The sequence below is a fragment of the Xylocopa sonorina genome, chromosome 10 (assembly GCF_050948175.1).
Source record: "Xylocopa sonorina isolate GNS202 chromosome 10, iyXylSono1_principal, whole genome shotgun sequence".
Classification (NCBI taxonomy): domain Eukaryota; kingdom Metazoa; phylum Arthropoda; class Insecta; order Hymenoptera; family Apidae; genus Xylocopa; species Xylocopa sonorina.
In genome coordinates, this window is record NC_135202.1 from 10,496,504 (window position 1) to 10,513,010 (window position 16,507).

At 45.3% G+C, this 16,507-nt stretch overlaps 2 protein-coding genes across 3 annotated transcripts in view; both read right to left on the minus strand.

The window, feature by feature from the left end:
* Positions 1-105: 105 nt before the first annotated feature.
* On the minus strand, positions 106-6,266 carry LOC143428242 (uncharacterized). The gene is made up of 5 exons (XM_076902966.1): positions 6,085-6,266; positions 5,386-5,528; positions 2,151-4,576; positions 649-2,070; positions 106-558 (listed from the first exon to the last, which is right to left on the minus strand). The coding sequence occupies exons 1-5, from the start codon at positions 6,264-6,266 to the stop codon at positions 106-108; spliced, it is 4,626 nt and encodes a 1,541-aa protein (XP_076759081.1).
* Positions 6,267-9,239: 2,973 nt separating this feature from the next.
* Positions 9,240-16,507, minus strand: part of Cpx (synaptic transmission protein complexin) — a 181,074-nt gene continuing 173,806 nt past the window's right edge. For both annotated transcript variants that reach the window (XM_076903442.1, XM_076903443.1), the window contains one exon: positions 9,240-16,322. In XM_076903442.1, coding sequence (XP_076759557.1) covers positions 16,246-16,322 — 77 coding nt within the window. In that variant the 3' untranslated portion in view covers positions 9,240-16,245. The remainder of the gene's footprint in view (positions 16,323-16,507) is intronic.

The following is a 16,507-nucleotide window of genomic DNA, read 5'->3' on the forward strand; positions in this document are numbered from 1 at the left end:
AAGTGCACGTAACTTATAATAGCCTTTATTAGGTCATGAAATACAAAAATTGGGGTAAAAAATAGCGTACAAATGAGAGATACATTTTAATGAAACTGATTATTGTTATTGTCCTCGAAGAATATGCGTGATTCCACCGAGTAGGATAAAAAATTTCTTCACGTTCATTATTGCATTATGAAAAGCATTCTCAGCAGGATTCACCGAGGCGCTATCGGTGGAATTCCTTTGTTGGTCCCCTTCTAGCGTTTTATTGTACTCTCCGTCCAGATTCTCAATTAGCTGTTCTACCGATCCCGTGAAATTTTGAGCTTTCTTTAACCCATCGACAACAACGTTTCCCAACTTTGGTATGCTTTTCTCTATAAGAGACGCCAGTCCATTGTCGTCCTTTTTATTCCTTCTAACATTCTTCCTCTTATTAATATTCTCTTTCGTCCTGAATTTCTCAAGCGGTCTTTTCTGAATCAGCGATTTCTCGACGTCATCGACTCCCCCGTCTATTGGATTGTTCGTGCTCGTAGATCCATCTAAATGTTGCAGTTCCGATGGCTGTACCTTCGCCGGAGAAAAGTATTTGAATTTTATGTAAATTTCGATAAGGAGGATCGAGGGGTAAAGTCATAGCTGTTCATTTAAGAATTTTACCTTCTCCGCGTTGATATTTTTGTTGATCCCCGCTTGATCCATTGTTTCCCTTGGAAGCCTGCTAGATCTTTTTGTCCACGGCATAACCATTAATACTTCAGGTTTGCTAGAAAGTAACATTTCTCTTAAATCCATGTTATCATCACTTCTCTCGTCCTCTCTTCCGTCCGTGTTATAAACTTCCTCTACGCTGGATGCACCCTCGTTCCCACAGATGGACGAAATATCCTCCGAACATTCAATACTCTTCTTCAATTCTAATCCTCTCTCCATATAATCTGACGTGTCTTCGAATAGTTTTCCATACGGATCTTTTGCGGCAACAATTGGATTCGGTTCGATTGAATCGTCACTCGACGTCGAAGGGATTATGATTTTCAGCCGTCGAAGAAAATTTCGATACTTTTCCGAGTCGTCGTCGCTGCGTTTGCTTAAACTCGTGGGTGCTTTATCGTTCGGTCTTTTAACAGGAACTATTCTGTAATATTCATTTCCTTTTATAATCTTAAGCAGTTCCGATGGTCTCTCGTCAGAAGTTTCCTCTGAACTTTCCTTTAAACGTAAATAATTGTTCCTTTGAGTTCTCTGACTCGTTTCCGGTGCTTTACGTACTAAGAACGAGGGTAGCCACCCTGCGCTCGTGTCCCTTCGTTTACGAACTGCCCCTGTCGCTATTACTTCTTTCGAATCTTCTTTCAAATTATCCACGGTATCTTCTCGAGCAACTATCGCTTCAGGAACGATGTTTTCTTCCTCGATTCGCGTTTCTTTCTCCAGCGGGACGTCTCGATAACTTTCCTGTTGCTTGTCGTCCACTTCCGCGTCAACCATCTCGGGAAATGCGTTTTTTCCGAAGTTCACCTTGCTTTCAGAAATTTCCTCGGATTCCTCCTCTTCATTGGTACTTATATCACCCACCCTTGATTGTTCTTCATCTGTTTTTCCTTCGTCCTTATCATCCCTCGCTACGTTACGCTCCGCCATTCGTTTGTAAAATTCCTCAGCAGTTCGCGTATCGAGATTATCGATCAGGATTTTCAAAATCTCCGCGGTGTTTTTAGGTGAAGGTTGGAAATCTGTTCTTGCCGCATCGTTCTCACGTTTACGATGATCCGTTCGACGAACTTTGTAAGGTCTGTAAGAAATCGGTTCCCAGACGATCTCGTACGTATCTCTCGACGAGGGCTTCGAATTAGTCCTCGATCTCGTCGGTCCTTTATACAATTCCAAAGGAAGATCACTCTCTTTGTATTCGTAGGGATCGATTATGTATATTTCTCCGTCCCGTGGGAGCTCGTCTGATTCTTCGCGATCCTCCTCGCTTGAACGTTGAGCGGCTTTAAGACTCTCGTGGTAAGTCCTCTGTTGGAGTTGATTGGTCGTGTACCCGGTTCCGTAAAAATGCGACCGCGACGATGATCCCTGTCGAACGAATTAATTAAATAAGAAACCGAACTGAGAGAGGAATCTTAATGAAATGAAATTGTACAGAAATTAGTTACCTGCAGACCTTCCTTCCCTTTGTTCCCTTGCTTCCGCTGGTAATGGAATATCTTTGGTTTTTCTACGTCTTCGACTACAGTGAAGTAGGTCTTATCGTTCCTTTTTCTATCCGCATCGAATTTTCCTCTTCCCAGAGCCTGATTACGGTACAAGTTCGTTAATTGTACGACCTTTTCCTTCAGCCTGTTCGGATCGGGATGCTCTATGATGGTCGCGCCGTGGAAGCTCTCCCGATTTTCAGGATTAAAAATCCTTTGCCTGGTATTTTTCGTTCTGACGATTTCAGTCACCGGCACCTCTGTCTCCTCGATCCTTTCGTCACTCGTAATATAGTCCTCTTTCGCGTTGTGCTTCGACGGTTGATACATTAAAACGTAGGCTAATCTCTCGCGATCGATCATGTCTTGGAAGTCGTCGCTGTTCTTAATTACCTCCCAAGCCTCTCTCCTCTTTAGACTTCTCTTTACTTTGTCCTTCTCCTCGTCCACCATTTCCTGAATATTATTCTCATATCGTTGCAACATCGTTTTCTTCTTGTCACGCAAGTTTTCCTTCAATTTTTCGACCTGTTGGTCCCGATTTCTCTGATGCTCGGCGATCCTATTGGCTGACCTTAACTTGGAGGCGGACACGATGGTGTTCGATTCTCTCAATTGACGAAACAAGTCTCTCAGTGCCTTCAGCGTTCTTACTCTCTTCGATAGTTGAGATTCCCGAGGTCTGGCGACGTTCGATTTCGATCTCGACGGTACTTTCGACGTCCCTTTCTTATTTTGTCTGCCGCCGGGATCGTTCGGCGTTCCGGAGGGGATCGCAGCTTCAACTTTCTCAGGCTTCTTCTGGGAAACTCGACCAAGTATAGTTTCGCGTTTCGTGCTTCCTTCGGCAGCGTTACCCTTATCATAATTGCTCCCGGATTCTTTTCTGATAGCTTCCTCTGATAAAGTGGTCGCCTTAAACGTCGCGCTCGTACTTTCGACGCTTGCAGTCTCTGTTTTCGAAGTCTCTTCCTTTGCCTGCGCAATTTTCTCAGCAATCGAGGACGTAAAATACGTTTGATCGTTCGAAGTATACCCTGCAGTATCAGCCGGCGTCTTCTTTTCCCCCGTCTTTTCGGGGTGGTCGCGAAAAAAATGATTTTCGTCGCGTCGAATGGTCGATTTCAAGGGCTGCACCGGATCCTCTTGCTCTTTCAAATTCGAAGCGAACGGCAGACTCGTAGGAAGCATATCTTTGTGGTATTCAGAAAGATCTGATTTGCTTTCTAAGGTGGGAATATTTGAATCCAACGGCGCCATCACCCTTTCCTGGACATCATCTCCTGGATTCTGTTCAGTCCGCGAAGTTGTCACCGCGTCCCGCGCGATTTTCGTGTTGGAAGACTCGGTTTGCAACTCCAACTTGTCCAGAGGCGAATCTCTGAGCTCCGCGAACACTTCTACGTTTTCGTCTTCGCGTATAGTCGAATGACCTATGTCCTTATCCAGAGAGATGTACGTTTGCTTTTTAGGGACGATTAGATCTGCTTTGGACTCGAGAGATTCGATAGCTTCCCTTTTCGGTCGACACTTGCAGATCCTCGAACGTCGAACGACCCTGCAGTTGCAGTCTTTCGAATTCGCGTCGTCCTCGTTGATCATCTCCTGATTAAGTATCGTCTGTATGTCCCCGCCTTTTCCTCGTTTAGATCTTTTATCTCCCTGATGATCTTCCGCGATCGAAAAGCCCAGTCCTTTAAGAACCGATCTCAGATCGTAATCATTAGCTTGCCGATTTCCATCGCTCATCTTGCCAGCTGATAGTTGCCTGATGGGCTCAACAGGCTTGTAAGTAGGTCTGTGATTTTTTGGAATAGTGTTAGGTTCACTATAATCATCCGATTCCCCCCAGATACTTTCTTCGTTACGCATTTTCTGTTCTCCCGGTTGAACTTCTACGATTTCGAATTTACTTCCGGTATCAAATTCATCGTTCCGTCGAGATCCATAGTCTTGTACATCCCAAAGTTTAACGGAGCTTTCCCAGTTCACCCTACTTCCATCGTCCAGCCGCCTCGAGTTTCCAACGAATTCAACGGGCTCGTAAAAAGAATAATCGTTTCCATCACCCGCCCACATATGGTCAACGTCGTCGTAGTCGACCTCCGAGGGTTTCTTTCGACGTCCTCCATCGGTCCCTCGATCCCTCGCTTCTTCATCCCTTCCGTAATCGTAGTCTTCATCCAGAATAGAGTCCACGGTGGCGAAGTACACGTCGCTCTCCGGGAAACCCTCCACCGAGTCCGTCTCGAGGAATCCGTAAAAAGTGTTTTCCCCGCTGTCGCTGCTTGCCAACCGTACCACAGTCGGACGTACCCCTTTCCTAATGTCCATCCTTCGATCGATCTTCCGATCGCTCTCGCGTTCAATCGCGTATGAATCGGGTTCTACGATCACGAAGAAACATCGATAGAAAACAGCTAGCGAACGACAGTATTATCCAGGATAGAACGTCACCTGGGTCAATTAAGGGTTGCTCTTTCGAGCAAGCCTATTCATTTGTCCCAGCTGGGGGTGGGAGAAAGGTGTTCTGTTCGCGAGGGAAAACAAGGGAGGATTCGGTAGCGGGAGAGTCGTATTGCGTCGTGTGAAAAACGCACCGAATGTTAGATCACTAAGCTTGATGGGTGCCATAGAGTTTGCACGCCTCGAGCCGGGCGTGCAAAGTTTGCGGCGTAATTAGCGGGCATGCTCCGAAGTACCGGTAGGTAAATCCGCGAACGAAGTGTATCTATAGCCACCGCGCGAGAATTGAATTACAATGGCGTGTGGGTGTACACGGTGTACGCAGAGATACGCGTAAAATTTCTCGTTTCTCTTCTCCGGATACGTCTCGCGTCTGTACATCGCGTATACGGTCGCGCACTCGTGCGTGAAGCATTGTTTAGGTTAATTCAGGCAGTTTCTGCAACTGACTGGCCACAGTGCTGCTGCATCGGGTGGGAAATTGGCCGGGGAAGATGTGTTGGTACGCGTTTCGGCGTTAATGCAACTTTGGAGCGAACGGATGCACGCGGATCCTTTGTAGGCCGCCGTCCGTTACATCGCTGCCTAAATTAACCGTGATAATGGTCGGAGGACTAGTTTGCGGTCAAGTTAGCGGAATGTATCGAAGGAGAACGGATTGGACGAGTAACCAGCGGGTCGTGTATTCAATTTATAATTGGAGGATTTAGTTGGCAATGTATCAGCTCACCAGATAACACGATTTTTTCGTCCCTGTCCCTATCCTGAGAATTCTCACTGGCAAGTTGATTAAAAGCGCCACGTGTGCTTCCGATTCGTATGTACGCAGGTGTCAAGGCTTTCGCCAGATTTCTGCCTCTCTCGAAACCCTCGCTGAAATTCCAACAAACAATGATTCATGCGTCGAAACTGTAATGCGCGTCGAACGAATTTTCATAGGATTTTGACGGGATTCTACTGGCGCGGCGCCTCGATACATTTCTCTGGGCGGGCGATCGATCGACGGTAGCGGTCGCGGGCGAAAAGGGTTGAAATTTAAACGAAAACACGTACACGTTTCATTTCGCCGATGCCAGATTGGATCGCGTTCCATTCAAAGGTTGCACGCGGCGTAGTCGTTTCTTTTTTTTGCGACGGGCTATCCGGAGCCTTGCATTCCATCGATTGCTTTTAAATTGACCCCGAATCGCTTCACGGTCCTCTCCTTTCCTGGTTGATCCCCGTCGTTATTGCCACGCGAGACACATTGACCCGGAGGGGGTTGCCAGAGAGCCGTTTCTCGATCGTGATGGCCACGAATTTGTATTCGACGAGGCTTTCGAAAAATCTTGTCAACTCAGTCACGGAGAGGGTGACCGTATTTATCATGAAACGAGATTGGCTGACACGAAACGCCGATATAGGGACGTTATGAATTCAACGTACGTACCTTAGCGCATTTCCGGCCAATAGGGTTACGGGATCAACGGTGAGACTGAGGAACCTTTCGTCGGTCACAGGGACCGGATTTCTCGGGTCGACGTTCAACGTTACGTCCTCGGCTAAGCAACGGATCGCGGGACCATATACCAGAACGAGTAAAAGGAGGAAGCTCTCCTTGGAACGCGACATTTTTCTCGATCGTTCAATTAATCGCCCTCAGATTTGCTCGATAAAGTTTCCATTTCACGGGACAGATACGAACGAATGTTCCTGGATCGAGGAACGTGTCGCGAGAAAGTTTTTATTCGCACTGAGGTACCGATTGTTCGAAAAATAATATGCGACGCATCGAGGTTGACAAGTGGCACGCGGCGTGCTTCAGTTTCGAAATTTACCGCGGATTGCGCAAACAGAATTTCGAGCATCGCGGATTGCACGCACGGTGGAATGCACTGACTGAGAATTGTCGGAATTCCGACGTCACCGTCGATAGGCCTGAATTGACGGTTTTAAATAACAGGGAGGAGGATGGTGGTTGAAAGGAGGAAACGATGAATGAACAGACGAGCCGGTTGGTAACACGATTGACTTTTATTACATTTTTTTTTCATCGTTTTTTTTAGAACTAAATAACATAAACGCATATTTTGGTTAATTCACTTTTGTTTATTACTCGTAATATTACTATCGTATTAAGAGCTATAACGACGAGGCGCGCCCCTAAAAATCGTCTTCATGCTTTATCATTTACTTTATTTCTTTTTTTTTGTATTTTTCTGTTTTTCGTTTTACTTCATTAACCCTTTTTTCTCTCGCGTTTTTCACATTGTTCCGTCTCTACCGCCGTGTAAATCAAAAGAAACGCCGTGATTCTCCCGTACAACGTAGGAAGAGGAAAGCTCGATTATCCTTCTCTTTTTGTCTTTTGATTTTGTCCCCGCTTCGTTATCGTTTCGTTCAAGCTCTCTCTTCAGACCCTACCACCCTCGCCTCTCGCTCGACGCTTGAAGTTCTTCTCATCTTTGTCAAGGGGAGGATCGACAGGAAACGCGACCTCGGGAAGAGCCCCGGCTTGCGTTTCCTCCAGGTACCTCGCGTCTCTCACTGTCAGAGGTTCAAGGGTCGAGGGGGAGGGACGAATGGAGGAGCCGAAGTAGGACTCTATGCATTTTTTACGCGTAACCGAGAGCCGAGACCATGCCCAGGGGTAGGTTTGTCGGGGTGTGGGTGCCCCCTCTACTCACGGGTACAGCTACGAAATCGTATGTGTGTCTTTTCGTGTTTCGTGTTTATGCATGTTCGTATGTGTGAGTGGTACTCGTGACTTTGCTATTTGCACCTTTATTAACTCTTTATTTGGCACGGACAAACGTGTAGCCGTATTTTAATTTCGTACGCTTCGAAGTTCGATTTTGGAGCACTTTTGCCTCTGCGGAAGAAACCTCGATTGTCAACCAAAGAGTTCAACTATTGTAGCGAATAACGCGCGGATAAGTATTCTTTTTTAAATTGTAAAAAAATTATTCGAGAGATCGCTCCCTCGCGTCGTTCTCTTTTGACTCCCTGAATAAAGGGTTAATGCTTGTGTGCATGCATATACTTGCGTGTACGTGTGTATGTGTGTTCGTGTACCTGTGAACAAGTGGTCGCTTAACATCTAGGTTACTTCATTTTTATATCAATGTTTATATATATATATATATATATTATACATAATCTAACAACAATATATAATATTATCATCGTCGACCCATCCGGCGTTACTTGTTTTCCTCATCAAACGTGACATAATTAGTTTATGCTCAACAACCGACTCATCCAGTGATTCAGTTCCACTATGCACACTATAATTCATACAAGAGATCTTTTACTATCCCACTCCCGATTTTTTTTTTTTTTTTGGTGTTACTCGTTTTTCTACGTATTTACTTTCGTTATCTGTCGAGCAAGGTTCGTGCGATTTTTGGGCATTCGAAAGACCCCGTATGCCCTTTCTCTTCTCTTCTGTTCTCTTTCCATTTGTTGGATTTTTCCCTGTTTTTTTTATAACGTCTAGCCCCTCGTGCAGCCCTACACGATTAACGATTACAATAATTATTGGTCGTTGCATGCAGCTAAAAACGCTTCGCATCTTCGAACGTCGAGATATAAAATTACACAGAGATCGATGTGAACATACGCGTCGCAATTACATAGCTTCGATTTCGAAGTTTAAGTAACATATTTTTTTCAGCTTTTTTATATTTTTTTGTTTGTTCTCCGTTTCTGAGCGATTGTGAAAGAGAAGGAACCATCGAGTACCGTGGTATCGTCACCGCCGGTTCCTTCTTTCGATTCCTGTTCTCTGTTTGCGTGTGTTTCGTGCGCACGTGGTTGCACATTGGTTCTTAAATACAGTGTCTTACGTGTGGGTGTATACGCGAGATTCGAATTGTCTTCCGTGTTTCTCTTTTTCCCTCTTCTGGTGTATAAGACACGTACAACGGTAGTAATTATAGGCATCTATAGTATTGCTTCTCGGTTCAACGAATTTACGAAGATACCGGTCACGGTACAGGTGTGATCTACGTACGTTGCGACGTCGTGGCACGGTAGAACGGTGTCGCTGAAAAACAACCCTTGGGAAAAGCCTAGATTTACCACAACCTTTTTCCGCGCGTTGCACTCGTTCCTGGGGTCGATTCACATTTTTAATTCAATTTCGAAAGAAATTTTACGCCGCTCCCCGGCAATCCCAAGATCCAATTTCAGCTTGCAACCGCTTTGGCTAAATTATTCAGAGCCGCTCTTCAGAGCGGTAACTCGAAGCAATTTGAAATATTTTATCAAAAAGAATTTGAGGCGTCCGTATAAAACAAAACGAGTTCACCGCACTTTGGTGACCCCAGGAGCGAGCGACAGCCGGTACCGTGTTCGCGGAACCCCTGATCCAAAAAATCGCACAAGTCCGCTCGAAGATGGTGGTAGACGAATCGTTCGTCGTATGGCAGCTGCTGAACAGAACCGTTTCCGCGTGTCATTCCGTCTCGGGGCTCGCCGATTATCGGAGCTCTCCCTTTCTCTTCCCCTATAACGTCGTCTTCACTTTTGTCGGCACCCTCTTGTATACAAAGCTAACGACTACTTACTTTTAACATCGTGATTTTTCCTGTTTACCATTAAATCTTCATTTTTTTTTCTTTTTTGTTTCAATTTTCATGCGTTTGAACGGTGCTCTCTCGCTTACCGTCTACTACACATTTACCTTTTAAAACGTTAATTCGTACTTTGTATTATTATTTTTTTTTTTTGGTGTGAACGCATTGAGAAACACGCGACTAACGCGATTTAAATTATGCAACGATCGTCGTAGAGATCACCATCGTGGTGTAAGAGATCATAACAATAGTACGTCGAGTTAATGTTAAGTTATCATTATTACTTTGTAATGCGTTGTGTCGTTGTCTCTGAATAAGTCAAGTCGGTTCTCCTTCCTTTGGTTTTCTCTCTAACGTTTTTTTTTTTTTTTTCTTACGAGTTACGCCGGTGTAATCTCTTCCCTCCGGAATCTCGAGAGGCCCGCGTCTCCTTCGTTCGATTTTTAAAGACAGAACTTAGCGGAGACCGGAGCGTCCCGAAATTTCAGAGAACACGGTTAGCCCCCGTTCCGTCGTTCGTCCCGCACGCGTGACGCGGTTACGCGGGACGAAACCACCCTCGTACGCATCCGGTTATGCTGAACGCAGGTCTGGCTTATACACGAGACTATGTACATGGAGAAAAGAATATTACATCTTAACGTTTCGGCGCATATCGTACCTTAACGCGTTACACACTCCTCGCTTTAATCGGTTTAAATACTCGCTCGATGATTGGGTACCTAAGAAAGGCCCGTTAACTATCTTTTACACGTTACGTCGACGCGTGTCTCGGTCCTACGGATCAGTTGTATTTTTCTAGCGGATAAACTACGTTGTAATTACAGTCCGATTCGCCGAGATCGCTATTCAACTTTCATTCGACTCTTCCGCCCCTTTGGTAGTACGCTAACGTTCGGGGATGACTCGTCGAAACCAGACACGAGTCGTGGTTTCCTTATTTCTTCTTCTTTTTTTTTTGCTTTTTTCGAACATATCGTTCACTTTTTATTTTCTTTTTCTATCTCACAATTACAGTCTATGAAAACACGAATCAAGTAGATTTAAGTATTCGTTCATATCACTTGCCACGTGCCGCGTACAGGCTTAGGGTGGCTTCAGGGATAGCGTGTGAAGGATAGAGCGACAAGTCGCCTACGATCGTTTTAATTGTTAAGCGCCTGTGCAAAGTGGAGGTTCGAAACACTCGTCGAAGGTAATTAAGGAGATCGAGGATAGTTGTAATCGAAAGAATCAAAGGAATCGGAGAAGAAGAGAAAGTCTCGAGAGTATTCACGCGACTTGGTGTTCCATGGAGTGTTGAACAACCGATCTTTGCCAATACGATTATCATTTTTGCTTGCTTTGACTCGTTCGAGAGTTCGTTCGGTTTTATTTTTCGGACCGCGTTTTTCTCTTTTCCTTCAGAGACGATGATCGTCACGCGTAGTTTTTGTCTTATCTCTTCGCCTTTGGACTTCTTTTCTCGTCTTCCCGGCGGAATCGTTCCTCCCTTTGGCCGCCGTCTCTCGCGAACGACTTCCGTTCGACTTTGCACGGTGCTCTCGTGCTGGGTGGCGGTGAAAAGTCGTCGGCAAACGGGCTGCAAGCCCAAAATTCTACGGACTATCGGGTTCAAGCATGCGCGAACATTCGTCGCTGAACGAAAATGTACGCGTCGTGGATTTACAGGAAAATAATGCACGCCGTGCGTTGGCGTCGACTGTCGCTTACGTTTCTAAATCAAAATAGACGAACTGAAGGCGCAGAAAAGCATTATTTTTAATCCATCTATTGAAACTTACATGTACAGCTATAACGATACATAACGCGAGGGTGTAAGAAGGGTGAAGGTCCAGCTAGTGAGATTATACGTAGCGTTTACATCGACTAGACAGTGCGACGAACAACATCCATGCTGATCATATCGAGAAACAACAACGACACACGACATTAATCAGCAGTAATAGTAGCGACAACGATAAGACTCGTATTTTTTTTCCTTTTTCCATTTTCACGTTTTCTCTTTCGTCCGTTTTTATTTCGTCCGTTGTTATGCGACACGTGCATTAAGTAGTCGTGACTTTAAAGAGAACAGTCGAGCGTAAGAGGACACATCGAGCTAGGGGGTTGAAAGACGACAGACAGAGAGAAAAGGGTTTGCTGGGTTGAAAGGAAAAAGTGAAAGGAAAGAGTAAGAGAAAGGGAGAGAGACAGATAGAGAAGGAGTTAAATAGAGCGTAAGGGCTGGAGGAGAAGTGTGTGAACTAAATATACATCGCTGCTTGTGTGTGTATATGTGTGTGTGTGTGTGTGTGTGTTGTACGGTTATAGTTAAGCTGTCGCTTGAACTTTCCAGGGAATGTGATCTAACGTCCGATTAATTACTTTCCATCGATTAGTCGCGATAGTAAGAACTGTTTTTCCCCGATCCTCGCCGAGTTCTAACATCTTCATAACGCCGCCTGTTAGCCAGTAACGTGTCCGTCAACTCCAAGTTTCTATTTATACCGAAAAATTCAGAAGGGAAAACGTACGAGCGTATTTTTCTCTAGAGTCAATATAGATATATATGTATATAATCTTTGGATTAATTAATTGAGTAATTGACTTTGAAGTGTATATCGAGTAGATCGCACAGGAGAATCTGAGATATTGGGGCCGGTCGGTTCAGGAACGTTGGACGGGGGAGGAAAAGGGCGTAAGTTTAAGGAGAAGAGCGAAAGGTCTATGGTAGTATCGTTTATCTACGTAGGTACTTTTAAAGCGTTTCCATCTAAAGTCGAGGGACAGTATGCGAGTCTGATGGATCTTCGAAAATCATCACGATATGTCACTCTATTTATCTCTCTGTTACTTTCTTTCGTTCCCCGCGGCTGAAGTAGCAAAATACACGTTCTAGCTTGAACTCTATACTTTTATTTATTTATTTACTTAGTTTTTTTTTTTTTGGTCGAGTGATCTTCGAAGATCTCGCGCGCGTCGATATAGAGAAGAAGATCCAGTGAACGACATCGACATCGACAGAAAAGAGTGAGGCAGGTAACATGCACGCTGAGACACGAGAGAGACTACGTCAAGCAGATTCAGACACGAAGCACGTCCAAAATTTCCCTTCGATTAACCATTCCTTTCGTCGCGTTCGACGATATCAGAATTCGCGTGACTCCGCAAGTGGATGTTTCCTAGGTTTTCTCCTCGATCATTGCTCTCGTTTTGCGGACCGATTAGAGGAGAGAACAGGCCGCGGAATGGAATCGGAGCCTCGAGTTCCCGTTCAAAACTTTCCCGGCAATCCTGCTGGTCGAAGAGATGTAAAGTCGAGCAGCAGAGACGCTGAGAAAGTTCTTAGTTTGTTTTTCACGGACAAACAGCTGCCAAGAGGTATTTTACGGCGTTGGGAAACGGGTGGAGGGAGAGGGTGCAAGATTCGCGGTGGTTTTTCGAAAAGTTCGGTAAAGCGAGGGTTGCTGTTCGTTGGATTTCTTGCAGAAGCGAAAAGTTAGTTCTTCCGAGCTCGTTCGAACGGATCCAATGGTCGAGAAATGGTTCAGAGGGAGGTGTCGATAACGAGGCGCCGTTCCGCCGATTCGAATCATTGTTCGTTCGTAAATAATTACACGGTTGCCAGGACGATATGCCACCGGATAAAATAGTGGGTCGTTAAAACTTCTCGAATTTTTAATATCGTAAACCATGTTTCCTCCCTTTAATTACCAGGGGGGGTTCCAAGTTAAAAAAGGAAAGGGAAGAAGAAAAATATCGACACTATCGAGTTCGAAGAAAAGTTTCCGGCTAACTTCGCGCTCGCCGGCAGACTTTTCAGCCTCGAATTTACCCTTGCGGAGTTACGCGAACCGAGGAAACACCGTGGACGTGTTCGAGGGCGACGATACAGAAATTCGTCGACGATATCGACTAGGGTGTGCTTACGCTTATACATCGAGAAACAACAGAGTGCACACAGAAAGCTGACATGCGTCCGATTGGTTTGCATTTTTTTTTCCTTTTTACAGTGAAACCGTTTGGATAGAAGGCCGACTTCTCACTTCCTTCCGACTTGTCACTGTTCGAACTGACGTTCAAGTTGCTTTATTTTTTCTTTTTTTTTTTAACTGGGACGCGGTCCTACGTGCAACACACTCGACTCGATGCGACGAAGAAAGCTTTCGCGATCCTTTCGTTTTCACGTATCTTTGTTGCGATTGTTTGTCGGAGCAGTTGAAATTTCAGTGGGATCGGCGCTCGACGGGGTTTTCCCCGTCAAGTCCGAATGGTCATCTATGACAGAGCGCGTGTTAAGAGAATCTCGAGTTCGCAAAGAAATCAGAGGATAGTCCGTTGCTTCAGAGTCAGAATCAACCGATAGGTTCGAGATGACTCGATAGTTTAAGAAGAATACATGTAAGATATACAAGAGAATAGATAAGTGTCAGAACGAGGAACGAGATCGAACATAAAAAAGTACACTTTCGTATCATCATCTCGTCATCCGCTTGTAGAAAAAAATTCCGTAAATCGCGCGTTCCTATACTTTTGCGTGCCTCGTATTCCATCGTAGCTACGTCTGGTCTCGCCAGATTCGCTCTGTACACATACGAACTGAGATCGTTACGACATAAGCAAGAATCTATGTATCTTACAAGACAGTATGTTAATTTAAACAGAGTTACTCTCAGTCTCTTTAAACGTAGACCCTCCGATCGAAGGAGCAAGAAACGAATCCCAATCGAATGCTCGGATCGACGCGACGCGAGCACGTTTCATTCCATTCGCCAACTCTTTTTTCATGTGTATAAAGGCTCGCATTTACTTGCCGGCAGTCGATGCTCTGTCCATCCCGTCCATCGTCGTACGCGCGTCGTTCATACTTTGCCGCGACGACTAGAACGGACACGATGAAAGACCGGTGAACCGCTACGAGAAAGGGTGTAACGATATGGCTATTTCGCTCGAACGTTTCCGGCGGTAACACCTGAAAACTTCTTCGCTGAGAACAATCTCCCATCCCACTAGAAAGATCGCGTTCGCGAGCATCTGTAAACTTCGTTCTCTCTTCCTTCCCATCCTAACGATTAAACCTATTATACAATTACACTCGATAGAAACGCACGGTATAAACGTGAAAGAAAGGCATTTCTTTTCTCATATTTTTATGTCTCTTTGTTCCTTTTTTTTTTTCGTTTTATTTTTTCATTTGGCTGCATTTGAACTGCGAGAGTCAGTGCTGGCTCGCTTCGTCGAGCTATTCTTAACGACGCGCACAGTAACGAGTTTTTCTTTTTCGTTTCGTCGATTTTTTTTTGTTTTGTTTTTTCTTTGTTTCAGTCACTTTGTCTTCTTTTTGTTGGTTTTCGGTAATGCGCCCTAAACTAAATGTCCCTAAGAATCGGTCAGGTGTTACGCGTCACACTACGGATCGATCGCGATCGAGCTACATCGCCGAGAGGTAATCGGAAAAATTCGAATTTGGACGGAAGGGAGAGCAAGGGCCGCCGGTCACTCCCGTTTCTCGTTACTTTATCCCTTTGCCTCGTTTCCACTCGCTCTTTCTCTCTTCCACTCTGTCAGCAGTCCTCCTCTGGTTCGCGTTTGCTCTTGGTCTCTTGACTATAGTTTCTTATGGCCCTCGATCCTTGTGTCTTAACTTTGTTTCTAAATATAAACATTTAATGGTAACAATAATAAGAACAATGGCCGCGGTAATAAACTATGAGAATAATTAATAACTCGAATAATAATAATGACTCCCTCCTTTCTGATCTCCTTGTTGTATTGAACAGCCGTCGAACGAACTAATTGCTACGTAACTCTGCTACCGGTAGTTTCATTTTTTTTCATTTTCTTTTACTTCACTATTCGAAAAATTCGCTAAAAACTTAGGTACTAGCTTTACGTCTTTTTTTACTTCTTTCATTTTTTCTTATTTATATATATATATATATATTTTTCTTTATTTATATTTATATATATAGGTATATTTATATGCACGCGCCCTTCGACTGCTCACGTCTCGTCTACGCCATGATATTCGTGCGATACCCGAAAAGACGATATTCGATCGAACCATATCCGTTTCTTTGGTGTTTCGACTTGTATTTTTCCCTCTGTTCTCCTCGTTTCGATCGTCCCGTCTCTCTTCTCTCTCCGAATCGTAAGGCGTAAACGGATTCCCGCCTATCTTTTTACTTCTCCTCGCATCATCTGCCGCAGCTTCGTTCCGTTTCATCCCGTGATCGTCCTCGTTCAAGATCGTTTCCGTTCTCTTTCGGTTGTCTCGATGAAAATTTTCACACGTCCAACATCTCTCGTCCACCTTTTCCTCCGTTGTACCAGCTCCGAAGAGGCTCTCGTCGATCGTCGCGCGTCGTTCGATGTCCCATCTTCTTTCTATCGGATGGTAGAAACCGATTCGCTCCGCTAGCGTTTAAATACTCGATCCTTTAAGATCATCTCCAGTGCCCTAATTTCTCCGAGCGCCCCAATTGGCGACACCATCGACAATCACCTCGACAATCGTTCGCTTCCGGTATCGTCAACGACGACGACGAGGGCGACACGTTCTCCGACAACGAAACGCAAGCATCTCTCTCGCCGCTAATATTGGTTTAACCCGACGGGTTTTTCTGTTTGGTCGACGCGTTCGTTTTCCTCGAGATCGTCCTCGATGTACCGTAGAAAACCCTCGACGAGATCGGTTGTTCGATCCTCGAGACCCAACGAGCCGAGCGAAAGGGTGTTTCTTGCGGTGTCTCGAGTGTTTGTCGCTTTCCTTCGACACTCTCTACGCGACGACTAGCCAATTGGAACCTCGAATCGATCTCGCACTCGAACAACACGACCACGAAGACGATGGCTACGGCTACGACGACGACGACGATGCTAACGGTTGGTTCCCGTATCGCTCTTTCGTTTCGCTTCTCCAACAACGCACGTCAGATCCCGCTCGTTCCTTTCCTCGTGGTGTCGTAGGGGCTGAGAGGCGGATGCGGCCCTGGTGACACGCGACGCGCCACCCTCCTCACCGACCGCTTCAAGGGTGTGGGTTGATCTTATTGGAGCTCGCATTTACCGTCCAGTACTTGCGCTTTGATCTCTTGTATATGCGTGTCTAACGCGTTCTTGATTTCTGAAACAAACAGACGAGAGATGTAGCACGCGGCCCGGTTGTTTGCTCGCCCCACGGCTCGGCGTGACCATGTGTGCACAGTGGCCCAGTTCTCGTTACGAAACACCGACGAGATCGTAAACGAAAACTTCGCGACGGCACTTTGAAAATTCTCATTACGCAACGTAAATTTCCCCAGGTTCAGA

What these genes read in the sequence shown, in the direction of transcription:
- LOC143428242 (XM_076902966.1), bottom strand. Translation starts at nt 6,266, where the DNA reads ATGTCGCGTTCCAAGGAGAGCTTCCTCCTTTTACTCGTTCTGGTATAT. An exon ending in TTGGCCGGAAATGCGCTAAG is followed by an intron (nt 5,529 to 6,084) that starts GTACGTACGTTG and finishes TTGGAATTTCAG; the next exon opens with CGAGGGTTTCGAGAGAGGCA. An exon ending in AAGGGAAGGAAGGTCTGCAG is followed by an intron (nt 2,071 to 2,150) that starts GTAACTAATTTC and finishes TTCGTTCGACAG; the next exon opens with GGATCATCGTCGCGGTCGCA.